This window comes from Halictus rubicundus, chromosome 10, assembly GCF_050948215.1.
Source record: "Halictus rubicundus isolate RS-2024b chromosome 10, iyHalRubi1_principal, whole genome shotgun sequence".
Classification (NCBI taxonomy): Eukaryota; Metazoa; Arthropoda; class Insecta; order Hymenoptera; family Halictidae; genus Halictus; species Halictus rubicundus.
In genome coordinates this window covers 6,665,913-6,683,410 of record NC_135158.1, presented here as the reverse complement: position 1 = coordinate 6,683,410, position 17,498 = coordinate 6,665,913, and the positions used below count along the sequence as shown (strand labels likewise).

Sequence of the window (17,498 nt, the reverse complement as noted above, 5' to 3'; positions counted from 1 at the left end):
CTTTGCAAGAGGCGAAACGACGTCGAACGTTCCTGGACCGGACGTCCTCGAACCTCGAAAGCGACTCGACTCGATCGGACAGCCGCCTGTCGACGTCCTTCCCGTTGTCCTTGGTCCTCGGTGAAGGGGGACCGATCGGCCCTAGTGGTGTCTTGGGGCCGCAGATGGGAGCTGGTCTGCCGGAGCCCGACAGGGTGGTCAACCCCGGAAAAGGACACCTGCCGAACGGACTTCCGCTCGAGGCGATTGCTGACGCTACCCCCATCGGCCGACCACAAACGCCGCCAGGCTTCTCCCTCCCGTTTCGGCCGCGTAAACCCGATCAAGCTGGAATTGATGGAGTTGGAGAACATCGTGGCGAACACCGTGTACCTGAAAGCGAGAGAAGGTGAGTCCCACCTAGTTCCATCTAGAAAAGGGCCCCGGGCGGAACTGACCCTGCCTAGCGTAGTAAACTAATTGTTCTAACTTCTAACAAAGAAATCCAAGTCCAATATCAAAACGTCCAAACTATCCGAACATTACCTGGGAAGAAGGCGGTCGGAAGGTAGACGTTCCTGATTGGTCGAAGAGAAATAAGCCATCCTACGTGGACACAATCGTATGGTCGGTGCACACGCGTTTTTGCTACCTGTTCGGTGGGTCAGCAATACTAAACGAGGTCTACACTAGTAGACTGTGAGAACTGTCGATGCCAAGAAGATCGAAGAAGCACGATGCGCAAAAACCAAGTTGAATTAGCAGTTCTTCGATCTGTCGGGACTATAAATCAGCATTGACAGTAGTATTTAGATTGGGTAACACGCCAAAAGACTGTTTACACGGACGAAACGGCCCGCAGAACCTGCCCGGCGACCTAATAATAGTCAACAAGTATCCGTTTTTAAACTCGGTCGTAACTCTTTTTATCTGGTCAACAAATTTGTTCGACTTCCAATTGTGAAGCTTCGCGTTCCGTTATCGTCTGGAATTGAAAGATAACATTTCCTCCGCCGGCAACGGCGTTCTCTGGTGTTTTCTTGCCCCATATCGCGGTTACGTAATTCCTGTCCAACATTGTCGTCATTCATTCGCGCTGTCTTTCTTTCTCTCCTTCTTTCGTTCCCGTTTGCCACGTGCTTGCAACTGCGCCAGACCGCCTAGCACTCGGACAGAGTTGAAATCCGTACTTCTGCGGTTGCGAGAAAAATCGATTGTAAAAAGTAGAAATAATAAATGAAAAACAATTACACAACTCGGCGCGCGCGAACCGTCTGCGAAAAGCCCGGCGAGTTCATTCGTTGAACGAAGCGACATTGCGAAACACCCTTTGACCAACAAGTTCTCCGACAGCCTCCCAGGATCCCCCGTTTACGAGGCCCGCCCACGCCTTCCCACGAATTGTGGGAATTCCGTGGAAATTGTGCGCCATAATTAGGCTTTGTCTGTCTGGACAAATCTCGCGACAACATTTTCCGCTAGCCTAAACACGCGCCTTTTCGAATTTCACGCGTTCGCGATCCTCCATTAGCCTCTCCCCGAGGAGGGTGAGGCCCTTGACCATGGCAATTCGAAAATAATTTTATTTAACATGTGAGCGCAACCCTAAGATTTTCTGCGATCGCGCACCCAGAGTGACACTTCCCGATACGTAACCGTGCACTGGAGCACTTTCAACGCGTTCTCGGGGTCAAGGGCTCTTCAATCTTCGCCGAGGGTGCGAGGTCCCCGGAAAACGTCTAAATTTAGCCGTTCTTCTAGTCAATGGGGATCGACAGTTCCATTGACAAAAGAGAAGCGTGTTCTACAGGGTGTCCCGGATAAAAGTGTGAGAAACGAAAAGGGGTCGAGTTATTAACGAAAAACACGGACCAAGGGTGATCCAGTCCGAAGTAGAAACTGATCCTTTGACTCGAGTGGAGGGGAATACAGTTACCCTCTCTTTGCCAGTACCGGATTAGTCACGTGACCTTGTGGTACCTGCACGACAGAGCCGAAACGCGTCACGTGACCGAGCCGTGGCCGAAGCGTAGGGGTGCTCGCCGCTGGAAAGTAGGGGAGTAGCGTGGTAGAAGGCGAAGGGTGGGAGACTTAAGGTGTCCACAGGGATAAACGTTTCGTCGGAAACGTAACAATGCAGAAATGATTGTTGTCGGTGCGCTCGTAATTCCGCGCGGTAGCAAGCGGCGATAATCATGTTCGGGGCGATGTGTCGCGCGGGATTAAACGCTCGTGAGCAAAGACATCGCGTAAAAAGAGACTACCGGTCGTATCGCCGTCCTCCGCTCGTATCCTAATTGATATATTGGCCGGCCGGATTGAAATACCGCGATTCATAGCGGCGCCGCAAAGCTTTCCCTCCCGGACACGCTCTCGCTTTTCCTCCGGCGACGTTTATCGTCCGACTATTTCTTCGCAATTAGCCGACGACGCTCGGATCACGAATATACGGGCCAGTTTTACGAGCGGCCGGGCGAACACATGTCCTTGCCGCGTCCCCGATGCGTTTTTCAAACGGAACCGCCGGTGGTGCATTAAGTGCATTCGCTGCCGGATTAGCCGGGCCGAGTGTTTAGTCTTTGCCATGCTTTTGCTCGTGTTTTCGGGCCGAAGGACCCGCGTTAATCCGAGGCCTTTTGATACTAGATCTACGGCCAACCAAGGGTGTACATTGTTTTGTAAAAATTATTATTCTTTCGGATTTTCAGCCGTAGCATGTTGACTGCGGATTTTTTGGTGGAACGAAAATTGTCTCTCGTCAATTGCGAGACGTAGGAATACACATAATATGCATTCATGACAATGACTCGGTTGTATGACAGTATGTAAAACAGTGCATACATGAAAAGAGTTTAAGAATGTCGATATATTTTCTTTAGTTTATTAGGATCGTTCAAGATGAGAAGGAAAGTCTACAAGTCGACAATTTTTATTTTGCATAAAGATCCGCCGTCTATTTATTAGTTATTAAGTAGTACAGCATGGTGTTGGACACTTAATATCGACAAGTGAAGAAGACAAGAGTAGAGAATGTCGCAAAATTTTCTGTACACTTGTACATTATTAATGGACATTATTGATGGGCGTACAAAAGAAACAGACAGTGTCACGTTTGCGTGGATATTTTATTTATGCACGATAATCGTTACCATTGTATTTCTGAAGTAAATGATAGACAGTTGATCATGTTAATTAAATGCTATTTCCAACGAGTGATAAAGCGATTTTTCATTTAACAATTGCTGAAGTCATGAAACAGTTTTGATCGTTCGATAAATTGATTGGTTCGCGTGAAATCGCTAAAATTGCACTTTTATTGGCTTTTATTTTTCTTTTTGTTTTTTTTTTTATGGCACGGCGCTAGTCGTTTCATTTCCCAGGCGTTAAAATGCTTGAAACAGGTTCTAACAATTACTTCAACAATGTCTTGTGAACATTGGCACACCGAGGTCGTGATTAGAGAAAATCGATGAGAAAAACAACTGATTCACTCCTGGTAATTGCTTCGGTATTCCTGTTAATGCCTTTGATGCTTTTTTTGCATAATCGTCGGTCAATTTTCTGAAGTCTGTTGGACATTCGAAATTGCACAATTTCCTGTTCAATACTTCTCGCGAATGGCACGGACAGTCGATTCTAATTTCAACGTAATTTCAACGATACCACAATTCTTAGAAAATGCCACAAATCGTGGCAATCGCACATCTATCTACGAGTTCTACGAATTTCTACGATTTCTGGGAAGTGCCATTCTCTGGTTGAGAATAGCAATAAAATAGATAAGCAAGATTGCACTTCCGTTTTGTCCATCCATTTTCTACGATAAAAATTTGTTGTTGAATTTGTAAGCGCAAAGCCTATAGCCTAACTGCACGCCTAAACCGTCGGGCTGTGCGCATCCTGGTCGTCGGGAGCGGCCGGATCTTCCCCGATCGTTTGGCTATTAAAAGTTAGACTAATTAGTATTCCCCGTGGCGGTCCGTTGACTACGGGGCGACGCTTTAGGCAAAGAAAAACCGCTTTCTGAACGGGTCTACGGGTGTGCGGGCCAAGGGTAGACGGCCAGGCCCGCAATTACCGGCGTGCACGCGTGTCAATCCTACGGTTCGCTCGCTTTATTGCACGCGATACAAAGAGCAAGAACGTAATAACGTAAAGTATGCGGTTTAATTGGGCTTCTGTGCCGGTGCGCGTTCCCATTAAGCCATTTGCATAGAGGCTGATGGCGGCCGGGCAGAACAGAACAGAGCGGTGCAGAGTCGGGCCGAGTCGGGCCTGGACCGGCCGAGGCTCCAATGGCCGCCGTAATTTCGACCACGGCGAATAAATTCGTGAAAATACGGGGTTGCCATGATTAGCCTACGGCGCGCCGACGGGGAATTTTCCCTCCGGTTATCTTCGGAGAAGTTTCGTACTTGTTGTTATCCACGTTCCCTTTCCGCATTTAATATCACACGTAATAAATAAATGGGCCACACGCATGGACTGGCAATTTTGCATTGAAACAGAGAATTGTTCTTTTATGCAGTATTGAAGTTTGGGAAAGTACATTTCACACAGATGAATAATCGGTTTCAATGCTTCTACGTCATTTATATTGAAGGCATTCGTGTGATTCTATTTTACTGGCCCACCGTGTACGTCCTAGAAGAAGAGGCCAGCTGAAAAGGAAAAATAAAATTTTGCGGAAGCTCGCTCCATTTCCGAGGAAAATTATGATTCGATAGGACTTGGCTATAGTGTCTGTTCGTTGCCTGTCGTTTCTACTTGCCACGAGTGCACGTGTGCCGCGGGAACATTGAAAATCATTTTCGAAAATGATTTCGGTCCACGTCCGCCTCAGGACCGGACTGACTGATTTAATTATTAAATCGGTTCATTCGATTCAATCAGCGGAAAGCGGAAACAATTTCACGATGATTTCTTTGGCTAGTGTCTCGGTCTGGCCACCGCTGACGTAATATTGCGTCACTGCGTAACGTCGCATAACGATGTAAGGAAATAGTACTATGGAACTGTAAACAAAATTAATAGTCCTGTTTAAACGTATCATTTGCCTTGTAGAACATTTTTTTATCCGTTGAAACGAACGAACCGTTATAATTATTGGCACTATGAAACGAGTGTTATAATTCGCGATCTATCATGCTTTTTGTCGGTGAAACATGATGATGGAGAATGGACTTGATTGCATTAGTTTTGAGCGGCACAGAAAAACTGATTTCTATCGCCTCGAGAGTACCATAATCGTTTGCTCTTACTTACTTCTGTAGGTTACAAACGGACATTTGAGTACATTTATTTAATAATTCCTTATAAAAGCACCTGATTTCTATTATCGTAGATTAAATAATTGTAATGGAGTTATTATTATGTTTTTAGCAGGCCCAGTATCGATTGAGCGCCAACTTCGTTATCGGTGACTCTAAAAAGCTGAACATTTAACTATACAAACTTTCTGTTTGAAGCGCCAATCAAATTGCAATTTTATTTCTACTAACTTGAAAATAGGTACTGCAATTTAAGCTAATCAAATCTATAATACCAGTGTCTAAATTCTTTTATATACTTAAAGATACGTAAAGGTGAACACATTGACGATTGGATTTTATGATGTTCTGTCAAAATGTGACGGTGAATGAACGCGCAGAATGGTACAAAAAAGAAAAAAAAACTCGGAAACAGAGACAACAATCTTCCAAATAGAAAAACACAGACGGCCGAAGAAAATTCAATTTTCGCGGCATTAATTGGTCGCCAATTATTGCTTTAAATACCTCCGAAGTAAAAGATGTAAATGAATGATGCCAGGCGCTCAACCCTCTCCGCGCTTCCAGCATTAATTGGATGTCAATCCGGCCCCAATTTAATCCACGAATTATTCATGCAACAATTACGGAGGCACCGGTCGCCGGTTAAATAATAGACTTACCGGCTGGCCATTTTATTTTCAATATCTAAGCGGCGAACAACAAATAAACAAACGTCGCAATAGGACGAAATAAAACGTGCGTTCGCGGACGACGTCGTCGCGACGAAATCGATTTCGTTCTGGAAACTAGGCGTGTGTGCGCGCTATTAGCGCAATCGACAGGACGACGGGTGGGGATGAAAGGGGATGGAAAAAGAAAAGCGAATGTTAATTAGCATGGAATCCTGCGCGCTAAATTGTGGCCGCCGTCATTGTCGTGCGAGCCTGTTGCGTGGTGGCGAGCTGCGAAAGTAGGTAAATGGGTGTTCGCATGATGCGCGGACGACGTCAATGGGCTTGTAATCGCATGAACTTTATAAATATATATATGTATATATAAGAGCGGGAGGAACGTTAACGCGGCGGCGGTGGCGGCAGTGGCGTCTGCGGCTGTAAATTACGTAAGAACCGCGAACCCGTTCGGGTTAATTGCCCCGGGCGCCGTTTTCATCGTAATCGCGAACGTGATCGGGATATGCTGTTCGAACCAGCTCCGAAGGAAATTTTTTTTGGGATACTGTGGATCAACCCTTGCGATCCATTAGGGCCAATTTGAGATATTTAAATAATAACATGTAGCTTTACGATTACAGTGATTTCTCTATATATGTCGCCAAGACCTGGATGATAAACGTCGCGGAATTATCCCCACTACCGCGGGGTATACCCCGTGAGGGACCACGAAGCTCGGGAGACCTCGGTAAACATAACACTGTTCGGGTTGTCTGCTGGACGATACACGACGCTGGCAAGACCCGTGTTGTTGACATATATCGAGAACTCACTGTATAAGGTAACTGCGGATTTTATGCGTTTACGATAAAAATGGCCGATAAAGAACTGGTTGGATTTCGTTTTTGATCGGAAAGTCAAATTAGGACGCTCTCTCGATCCACGGTGAACTCGCTGACGGATTATTAGCTGGATATCGAGGCGCTCTGGCGTGATCGATTCTTTTCCATTTGTTCGAGGGTGACATGTCGCCTCTTGCTCGTTATCGTATCTACGAAACTAAAAATAGCAGAGCATTGTCTCTACGGATAGTGCTTTTTATTTCCATTTCATGAAAATCGATTCTCCGCCGTGTGCATATTTATCTTTTTGTTTTTATCTGCGCTTTCTTCCATAGGTTATCGAATTTCATTGTACTGACTGCTTCGAATGTTTTGAACGGCGAAGGTGCACTATACAGTGCTCAACCAGCGATTGATTCTAGTTTTAGTAAATAGAAATGATTGGGGGGGGGGCCAAGCTTGACATTTTGTAGAAATAAACCACTGTGAATTTTTATGGAAATTTTTGTTCGCCAATTTGTGCAAAGTACAACTGAAGAGAACGCGTTTGTCTTAGAAATCTGAGTAAATTAAATCGTGCGATTTCGATCAGGTAACTTACGTCGGTCTATTTTAGTGCTCGGTGGTCCTAGCGTTGAGACAGTTGAATTAACCTAAACGAACGATGTTGGGTGTTCCGAACGTCCGCGAGAATGATCGCAGTATGCGACCCCGAGCCACACAATCGGCATGCAACCGCTTTAAAAAGCGATGTTCGCGTGATAATAATAAGAGATCAATGATACGCTTTGCCGTACCGTTAGGTGCAAACGTGACCTGGTTGCATTTGCGAGAGCTCGAAAAGTCGCGAGACGATTATTTTGAAGGATCACGTTCCTCTTGACGCACTTCGGCTCGCGCAAGAAATATTAAACCGGGTAAAATACGTGTGCGTGTGTGTGCACTGCTCCGGACGCTGTCGTTGTATCTCTTATTATTATTATCGCTATCTTTATGGCCCCGGGGGACATTATTGATGACATTATCGTATCGCACGCTATTATTGGCTCGCGAGAAATATGCCTGTCTTATTCGTCCTTTTGTTTCCTCGAGAGCTACGTCTGAAGGTTATTGGGCATCGAATGTTTCTATATTTTCTGCAACTGTAATATCAAGATATTTGATAATGTTCTTTAGGTACTGTTAAATAGGAAAATATATATTAACTAATGTTGGCTCTGAGAAATATTCTCTTACTCATCGTTTTATTGCTTGAAGGATATTTTCTATAACTGCAATATCAAGATATTTAATAATATCCTTTAGGCACTGTTAAAGACGAAAACATATCATATTGCATGCTATTATTGACAAACAGTGTGTGGATAGGGTCTATTTATCGTGAACTAAACTTTGCTGGCGAACTCAATTTAATCTTTATATATACACATATCGTTCGCGACTGTACAATTTTATGCGAAGTGTATCTCGCGACGACTTCTGAGTGACTCTTCGAAAGTCCTGTACAACCTAATTTTAACGCCTTCGTTTGCCCTGGTAAAAATCCTAAGCAACCCTGATTGGCTAACCCACGCTTTGGGTCCTTCCAATCAGAGCTGTTCTTTTTCTTCGTCTCACCCCCGTTCCTTCCGCCCTTGGCGTGTTTGTTTTCGGAACGGCGAGGTGATCGGAGAAGATGATGGGACTTTCCTCCGGGCCACTCATGCTTGACCCAAGTGTCGATAGACCGTTGGGTCCGCTTCAAGTGCCCTTCGGTTCGTCTCTTAATTTATGACGGTCTCAGTTTGCTATTGAGGACTTTGGGACAAAACTCTAATAAACATACTTCGACTAGGTCTGGAAAATGTCCACTCAAAAATAGCTTCGTCGAACGAGAGTCGTAAATTGCGTTGGCCGTTTGCACGAAAGAAAGACTCTTTTGTGTGCGTGCGACCGGACGCTACATCACCCCCTTACCAGTGCAAACGTTACCTAATTCTACTTATCCTACATAAACTAACTTACGTTTAGACCTAAAACTACTATATACAAAAAACTTATCTCGACTATTTACAAGCGTTAGAATCCGACCTGTAAGCGGTCGGGGAAACATACTCGCCTACCCGAACGAGTATGTACAGATTCTCGCGTACCAGCTTGTGGTTTATCCGGAACTTTGACATGATTCTGGTCGCGTTCCTCGTCTATGTCGTTATTTAATATATAGGCGGGTTTGAGCCTGTCAATTGAGACGGTAGTTTCTTTGCCTCGAACCCGCACTACGAAAGTTTTCTTGTTTCGACATACGACTGGGAATGGACCGTCATAAGGATTTTGTAGAGGAGTTCGCACCGCGTCTGTTCTAATAAAGACGTGCGATGTCGTCTCTAAGTCCTTAAATACAAAAATCCTCCTCTGTCCGTGACGTGATCCGTTCACCGGTCGTATGTCTCTAAAATGCTCGCGGAGCTGGCGAACTCAATTTAATCTTTATATATACACATATCGTTCGCGACTGTACAATTTTATGCGAAGTGTATCTCGCGACGACTTCTGAGTGACTCTTCGAAAGTCCTGTACAACCTAATTTTAACGCCTTCGTTTGCCCTGGTAAAAATCCTAAGCAACCCTGATTGGCTAACCCACGCTTTGGGTCCTTCCAATCAGAGCTGTTCTTTTTCTTCGTCTCACCCCCGTTCCTTCCGCCCTTGGCGTGTTTGTTTTCGGAACGGCGAGGTGATCGGAGAAGATGATGGGACTTTCCTCCGGGCCACTCATGCTTGACCCAAGTGTCGATAGACCGTTGGGTCCGCTTCAAGTGCCCTTCGGTTCGTCTCTTAATTTATGACGGTCTCAGTTTGCTATTGAGGACTTTGGGACAAAACTCTAATAAACATACTTCGACTAGGTCTGGAAAATGTCCACTCAAAAATAGCTTCGTCGAACGAGAGTCGTAAATTGCGTTGGCCGTTTGCACGAAAGAAAGACTCTTTTGTGTGCGTGCGACCGGACGCTACAAGTGTTTTAAGGTTATTAACATGGAAATATTTCAATGTTTTCGACGATTATAATATTAAAAATAGTTTTGTAAGGAACCAGAAAAGTATTCTATGCTGCAGATATTCAATATGGCCGCCGTGTTGCGTCGCCGCCATCTTAAATATGCTGGAACAAGATAGAGCAAGTCAAAATGAATACGATAATAAGACGAAAAATGAATTATTATTTTGAACGAATAATATTTTGAATATTACAGGATTTTTTAGGAAGTCCTGGTAATTTTTTTATAATTGCTGAGAGGGTGATCGATCATCGTCACCATCTTTTCAGCGACCACGTCGCCGCCGAGTCACGGCTTTGTACCCGACAAAGGCCATCGAGGAGCCGGAGCGGTCCCAGAATTAACTTCGTTCATTAATTTGCAAACGTATTCGGGCTAGAAGGCCTCACGCCATTGGCTGCGATGCTGTAATACGTTTATGATGCTTTAAAGATGAATGAACCGTGCATTCCGTGCGAGACCTGCCGCGATTATTTTCTCGAATAGGTACTTTCTCCGTGTGCTACACACCAACCACGCCTTCCCCTATTTTCGCCGAGGAAAATCTCGGAAATTTCAAATTTTCCAGCTACCTGCAATTTCCTCTTCGCCTGCGGGTTAATAAATAAAACCCCTCCCCACCCCGTCTATCTCTCTCACTCGCTCGCTATTCAACAAATCCCACTCACTCAACAGCAAGAAACAAACATTGACGACTAACGCGCTTGATTGATCGATTTTCTCGATTTAGCTCGTAACTCTTTTATTGCCTCGAACGTCATTTCAATACCCCAAGGACACACTGTACGCATAAGAACCTTAAAAAATCGCTGGGGGAAAGAAAAAAGAGAGAATCAATCTGTTACGCTGTTGCACCGATGCGTCTCCATTCGCATGACTTCTCCGGCAGATTTATGGACCCAGTTTCGCTGAAATAATGGCACGACGGTTTTTATTTAACGACGGAACTGCCGGATGCGTCGCAACGATGGCCTCCGGATTTTTTATTTCACTGTTTCCGAGATTGCGGAGATGCTCACGCGAACGCGGTTATTTACTCGGGCGTGGATTGTCATAATAATCGCGCCGAATCCGAACAGGGACTGTTATTTTCGTGATACTCAAGGTATCGAGATGTTTGTGATTTATTTTTTAGAAACTGAGCAGCATTTCGCCGCTGTAACCTCGTCCGTTCGTTTGCACATGCTTGAGAAATCTTTGTGAGTTTTTATAGCAGCTCCAAAACACAAGCTTTCATTTTTTTAATTATTATTTGGCAGCAGTGCGAATCGAAAGAATCACGTCTACGTTCAAAAAATCATAACACGAAACAACTCTGCCATTTTTTAATATTTCGTTTCGAAAAAAATTTGGAATAATGCTGAGAGTTGTGTTAATATCACTGTAAAAAAAACCAGAATTTTCGGTTATTAATTATTCTTAAAAAAAATTAAGGGGTCACTTTTAAAAAGCAGTTTCCCTCGAAATAACGTGCAAAGAGTTTCGCTAATTTTCTGACGTGGCTTCTGAATCATGCCGCGTCTTATCCGACTGGCGAATTTGGCGAAACCCTACGGCCGAACCCTCGGCGAAACGGGAGAAAGGGAGCGGGACCCTTCGGGCTTCCGGGAGTAGATCGAACGAGCGGGCGCACACGGTCGCGGAAATGTAATCAGTTGCTCACGGATCCGCGAAAACCGTGGCGACATCCTCCGCTTTCCCGGCTCCTTGTCCTTTTTACTCGGTGGCGATCGATGACGGACGCGTTTCGAGGAAATTTCGTCTCCCCCTTTTACCGCCCCTCTGCAACCCCTACACCCCCGCATCCCTCTCTCTCTCTCTCTCTCTCCCTCTTCACGATGACGAGGGAGCATCCTTCGAAAGATGAAAGCCGATTGGAGTATGTGCGCTCGAATCGCCGCGAACGAAAGAGGATGTTAACCCACTTGCAGAATCTAGTTTCGCGTAGATCCCGGGCGAGAGGACCTTGCCAATTAAAAAGTAAAATTGAGGAATCCCCGCCTCGGAAATTTCATCTCGGCGATTCAGAGAACGTGTTAACGCCTCGTCCAGCGGGAGCTTGTTAACAGGATTTTTCGTGATTTTGCTATCCCGTGAAGCTCGAAAATCTTCTTCCGAATGGTAGCACCAAATGAAATTTCATTTATTCGATATTGTTCGGACAGGAGAATTGACTAAGAAATTCTTGGCTCTGTTTTAAAATGACCGATGCCAAGCGGATCATTATTAGACAAGCACGAACAATTTCTAAATCGGTTCTAAGAAGTTGAAAAGTCGAAAACTATAACTTTTGCGAACGCCAAACAGGAGTAACGCTTTGCTGTAAAACATTGAAGACATCCGAGCGAAGTGATCGTCTGCGATTCGTTCACAGCGGAATGAAAAAAGGGCGGGGGACATTGTAAAACGTAGAATGGGGGAACAGTAAAAAAATCGCGATAAAGTTTACGGGTTCTGCGCTCGAAGGCGGAAGAAGTTCTCGGAGGAAGTAAGGCTTTGTTTAACGTCTGTAAAATTTCCCTCGCAGCCCCGCACAGGCCCCGGATTCGTGTCGGCTGGCTGTTCACGGGGAGAGAAGCATCCTTCGGAAGCTGAAAGCCGATTGGAGCATGTGCGCTTGAATCGCGACGAACGAAAGACGACGTTAACCCACTTATACAATCGAGTTTCACGCAGGCTGCGCCGTAATTCGCGCCGCGAACAGGGTGGCAACACCTATCGACGGAATAAATTTGAAGATGAGATTCTTTCGCCGATGCTGGCTCCGATGGAACAGGCCACGAGAATTTTACCGGATCTTCCGGTCATCCACGTCGCGCAGAATTTAGATTTGTTCAGCTCAAAATGGAGCCCGACACCTTTTATCTCCTGTTCGAAGCTGCGATTTCATTACTTTTTTTGTTTTTAGCACATTAATCTTTCAACCTCCTAGTGCTCCGAGTGTTTTGTATGCCGTCGGCAACACAAATTGTTAAAACAGGCCAATTGTTATTAGTGGCTTGCTCTAGACGACAGGATTTTCTGTACGGTTTCTTCTCCCAGCAATGGATGCAAATATTTTTATTCTGAATAAACATCCACACTCTTTACGTGCTCATAATTGGAAGCGTAATTACAGACAGTCAACGTGTTCGAGAAAAATGGTTGCACTTTGACTAGAAGCAGAACAGTTTGAAGATTTAATGAGCTATGAAAATTTTGATACCGCCTCGTGCAGCATTCCATGCTATCAGGCGTTTTTATCAGTTTTAATTGTGTCAGAGTGGCTTCCTTAACAGCCCGAGCGGCGATGCACGGTCTTCAAACTTCAGGCTCGCCGAAACTGCGAGAACTAGTAATTACGGGTTCGCAAAACGGAACCGTGCCACTTCACCTGCGGTTAGGCGAACTTGAAAACTATTTTCAACTACACCCGGCCGGGTATTGATTATCTGCGAAACCGTTTCTGTTCGCGCGTGTACCGTTCGCCAAAAATTGACTGTGTTTTGCACTAAACTTTTTCTCTCTCTCACTCTCTCGATATCCCTGTTCGTTCGATATACAATTGTTGAGTTGTTTTGGAAAAGTTAATGAACGCAACTTTTTTGGACGAGTATTGCTGAAAATTGGGGAGAAGGGTTCGAAAAAATTGATATTTTCTGTGCGGAATGGAGAAATTCCATTATCTGTTCGAGATTGATACAGTTTTTTCAATCTAGCATTCTCTGTATTTTGTTTGTCGAGGATGTTGTGTAAAATGAAGCTGTATATTCGAGAAATATTGTTTTTTTGGTGGAAGTGGTTAAAACAATTTCATTTTTGTACACAACAGAAGTTTCTCTTGCAAATCGAAGATTGTTGTCCCATCGAGTTCTTCGTGAAGGCCGATTGTTTATCAAGGATGTTGTGCAAGACGAAGCTGTTTGCTTAAGGAATAGAATTTTTGATAAAGATGATATTACTGAACGTTGAAATAATTTATTATCGAGTCTTCTCTCTGCAGGTAATTGTTTATCGGCGAGATTGTGCTAATAGAAGCTGCTGATTGAACGAACAGCATTTTTGTGAATGAAATATTACAGAAAATTTTCAGGCAGGAGTTGAAACTAATGAACTTTACTTTTATATGAAACAGAAGTTGCTGTATGGATTTGAGATTGAAATAGTTTTTCCATCAATTCTTTTCATCAACGGCGATTGTTTATCCTGTTGTGGGCGACATTGTTCCGGTTGATTGCATTTGTTTAAAATGGAAATTTCTGTTCGGTGGAGAGAGGAACCGTTGTGTTACGGCCCCATAGAAATAGATTGCGTGTAGCAGAAAAACGCGTCGGATTGAGAGGGATGCGTGTGACACCACGAGGGGTGGGTGCGTGAAAATGGTTTCAGACGTCAAAACCGTGATCATGTGGGCCGTGGATCCTTGAACAGATCCATTCGCGCGCGCGAAACACAATCGAACGACACTGACATTATTCCCGGTCGAACAGGAACGGGCGGAACTGCTCGATCGATGAAAAATTAATTACGAGAAACAAGGGCTCGATGTTTCGTTCATCATTAAATTGCTTTCTATTTGTTTCCAGGGGGTGGTGACAGCAACAAGGGTAAAAGCAAAAAATGGCGGAAGATACTTCAGTTCCCCCATATCTCCCAGTGCATCGGCCTAAAAGATAAATTGGGTAAGTCCCATAATTATTGTGTAATTTTTATATCACTCCGAAAATTCTCACTTGAATCGTGGTTCAAGGAAACGACATCAGATATTGTATATTTCTTTCATTTTACTTACTTGTAACACTCTGGGCGGAGCAATGAATTAGGGGCGGGGCAACAGATATCGTCGAACAGTTACATTTTCTTAAAACTAAGCATAATCAGCAGAAGAAGCTTTTGTATCGTATTAATTCCACAAATTGCCCTACCCAATTTATTACTTTTAGCATAATGGGCGGGGCAATGGGCAGGAAAATGGGCGTAGCTAAATCGTAATTCATCAAATTAAACATCCACCGACTTAAAAGACAATCATCAAATTGGTCGTCAAAATTTTCTTCGTAGTGTCATGTTGATTTACAAAATCGAATCAGTAGGCAGGACAAAAAGTTAAGGGGCGGGGCAAAGAATTGTGGGTGGGGCGATTGACATGGTCAAACAGTCATGTTTTTATAAAACGGGGCTCAATCAACCGGAGACACCAGTGGTCGTGTTGCATTCGTGATAAATAAGGTTAATTGCACAAACTGGAATCGAATAGAGTCAATAGGCGGGGCGAAGGGTCAACGGGCGGAGCTTCGCGTTGTATTTCACAGTAACAGCCCTTTAACGCGAGCCAGTTCTTCGAATATATTGCAATCCAATTAGCTTCGAAAAGAACGCATACACGCGCGTTCGTTAATATTCGCCGTTACTATGTAACAGTCACCATGTATAATCAAACTATCCTCGCACGCGTGTGTCCTAGGCGTGTATTCCTACGATAAATAGCGAGCGTGTTCGTTAACGAGAGGATCCCGGCATTACGTTATTTAATCCTCCTATTCTAATCCGCCGGTGATAACGATAATAAGTAGACACCGATAAGAGGGTTAAAGCGGGAGACTACATCCCGAGCAGACACGCCGATTAAAATATCGAGCATATTGCGGTCGAACCAGTTCGATGGATTCTCTGTCGATCTACAGGTTGTTCAAAATGTCTGGCCCCAAAAGATAATAATTCTACATCCTGTTAATTGCTTGAAACGTTTCAAAATTATTTACTTTGTAATCATTCTGTAAATCGACAGAATTCTTATCAAATTAAACTTTATGATCGTTCTGTAAACTCAAAGAATCTTAAATCTTTCTACCCTGTCGACGACCGGGTCAACGTGGACCCATACAAATTTTTGTACAATTTTTTACATCTTATTTGTCTTACTATCGATTTTAGAAATTAATACAACAATTTTGTTTGAATAAGCTTTGTATTACTCTGTGTTAGGTCAGAGGTCAAGAGATCGTTCGAAAGTGAAGTAAGATTATCGTTCGAACAATGTATTACAGTTCTAGCTGTCGACAGATTAGCCTAATCCGTGAAATGTGGATCACGACACGTAATATTGTTTTCACAACTTTCTGGAGAAATATGATGGGCAAAATTGACGGACGTATCGTCAAAATGAGCAAGCACTATCGTTCCTCAAAGAAGCCGCCAAATGATCAGACCTAATCCAAGCGAATCTCTCTGCAAATTCCCTTGGGAGGCCGTGTAAACACTGAAAACGTGAATTCGATCCGAGTCGTGTAGTATTTGCCGAGACGACTGTTGGTTCATCCGACTCGAACCACGATAAATCCGAGCGGTTGGTCCTGATCGTGAACGCGGCACTTTTGAAACCTCGAAGACGCTCACTGCCGGACCGACGACCATAAAAATACCATAGGGGTTGAAGCTCGTCCTCCTTTCCCCGGATTCCTCGTAAAACCTTTATTTTCTTAGCGGGATCCTCCGAAACTGTTGAAGTAGGCTGCGAATATTTGCACTCGGCCAATTAGCCGGTTTATTATGCTACAAAAAAAAAAAAAAAAAAATAAAATAAAACAGAAACTCGCGAAATTCCTGCAGATGGGAACGTAAGACAATTAAATACAAATTTAAGAAAGGTTAAGACAATTTTCTCTTGACTCAAATTTTTGTTGCTCAACTTCATTCTACAGATATTACATAATCCACTTATCTGGTAAGAATTGTATATTTGAAATATTCTGTGTTACAATTTTTCATATTCTAATATTTTTCAATTTACGCCAGGCGTTTGGTAAGTCGGAAATTCGGGGCTTTGGGGGCGTGGCACGCACTTGTCGAGCGGCCAATCGCATGCGACATTCTAGAGGATTCCTACTGAACAACAGGGCTCCGTCACTTAAGGGACCTCTACATTGACAATTCCACTGTACTTTTCCACGTCCCAAAGATGGTCACTTAAAGGGGTCGTACTTATCGAGCGAGCATTCTACATGCCATTCCACGTCGGTATTCCGAAGATCTCCATCGAGAACTACTAACGTCCACGACAGACTGCTAAACAGTTCGGTTTCTCGCAGGAAGGGGGTCGCGGAAACCAAAACAATTCATGGCAAACAAAGCGATCAGCAATCGGGAAAGCCTGGGGAGCAGCCCGCGAAGAAACTGCAGCTTCGTATGCTGAAAGCTGTCCGGAGGAAACGGTCCGTTTGCCGGCCATAAAAATGCACGAGCTCGGATCGAAAGTCGTTCGACGAATCGCGCGGCGTTGAACGCGAAAAAGGAGCGATGTCCGCGATTTTTCCGAGCCGTCACTCGACTCGTTTCCGAAACTGGGACACGGTATCTCGGGATGAAACTCGTTTCTTTACTTGTACATCTTTCCTCTCGGTCTCTCTCTCTCTCTCTCTCTCTCTCTCTCTCTCTCTCTCTCTCTCTCTCTCTCTCTCTCTCTCTCGCTGACTCCGCCCCCGTCCAGCGAATTTCACGGGTAATCAACGCGCGACCCCACCGTTGACCTCGCCACGGATTATTGAATCACGTCGCCGCGAATCTCACGGAGACGATCACGGAGATAAGCACGGCGTGGGCGGGGACGAGGACGAGACGTCTCCTGCCCCCGATAAGAAGCTATTCTGCTTTGTTGTCTCAGTTAATTAAACCGTAATGCCCGATCGTTGTTTCGTCGCCGGGGGCGGCGGAACTATCTCTCGCCTTTCGAGAGCCT

General features: G+C 44.5%; 1 protein-coding gene across 3 annotated transcripts in view; it reads left to right on the top strand.

Annotated features, from left to right (window-relative positions):
* Positions 1–189: 189 nt before the first annotated feature.
* Gprk2 (G protein-coupled receptor kinase 2) overlaps positions 190–17,498 on the top strand; it is a 35,446-nt gene continuing 18,137 nt past the window's right edge. For all 3 annotated transcript variants that reach the window (XM_076795165.1, XM_076795164.1, XM_076795166.1), the window contains exons 1-2: positions 190–388; positions 14,350–14,445. In XM_076795165.1, coding sequence (XP_076651280.1) covers positions 337–388; positions 14,350–14,445 — 148 coding nt within the window. In that variant the 5' untranslated portion in view covers positions 190–336. The remainder of the gene's footprint in view (positions 389–14,349; positions 14,446–17,498) is intronic.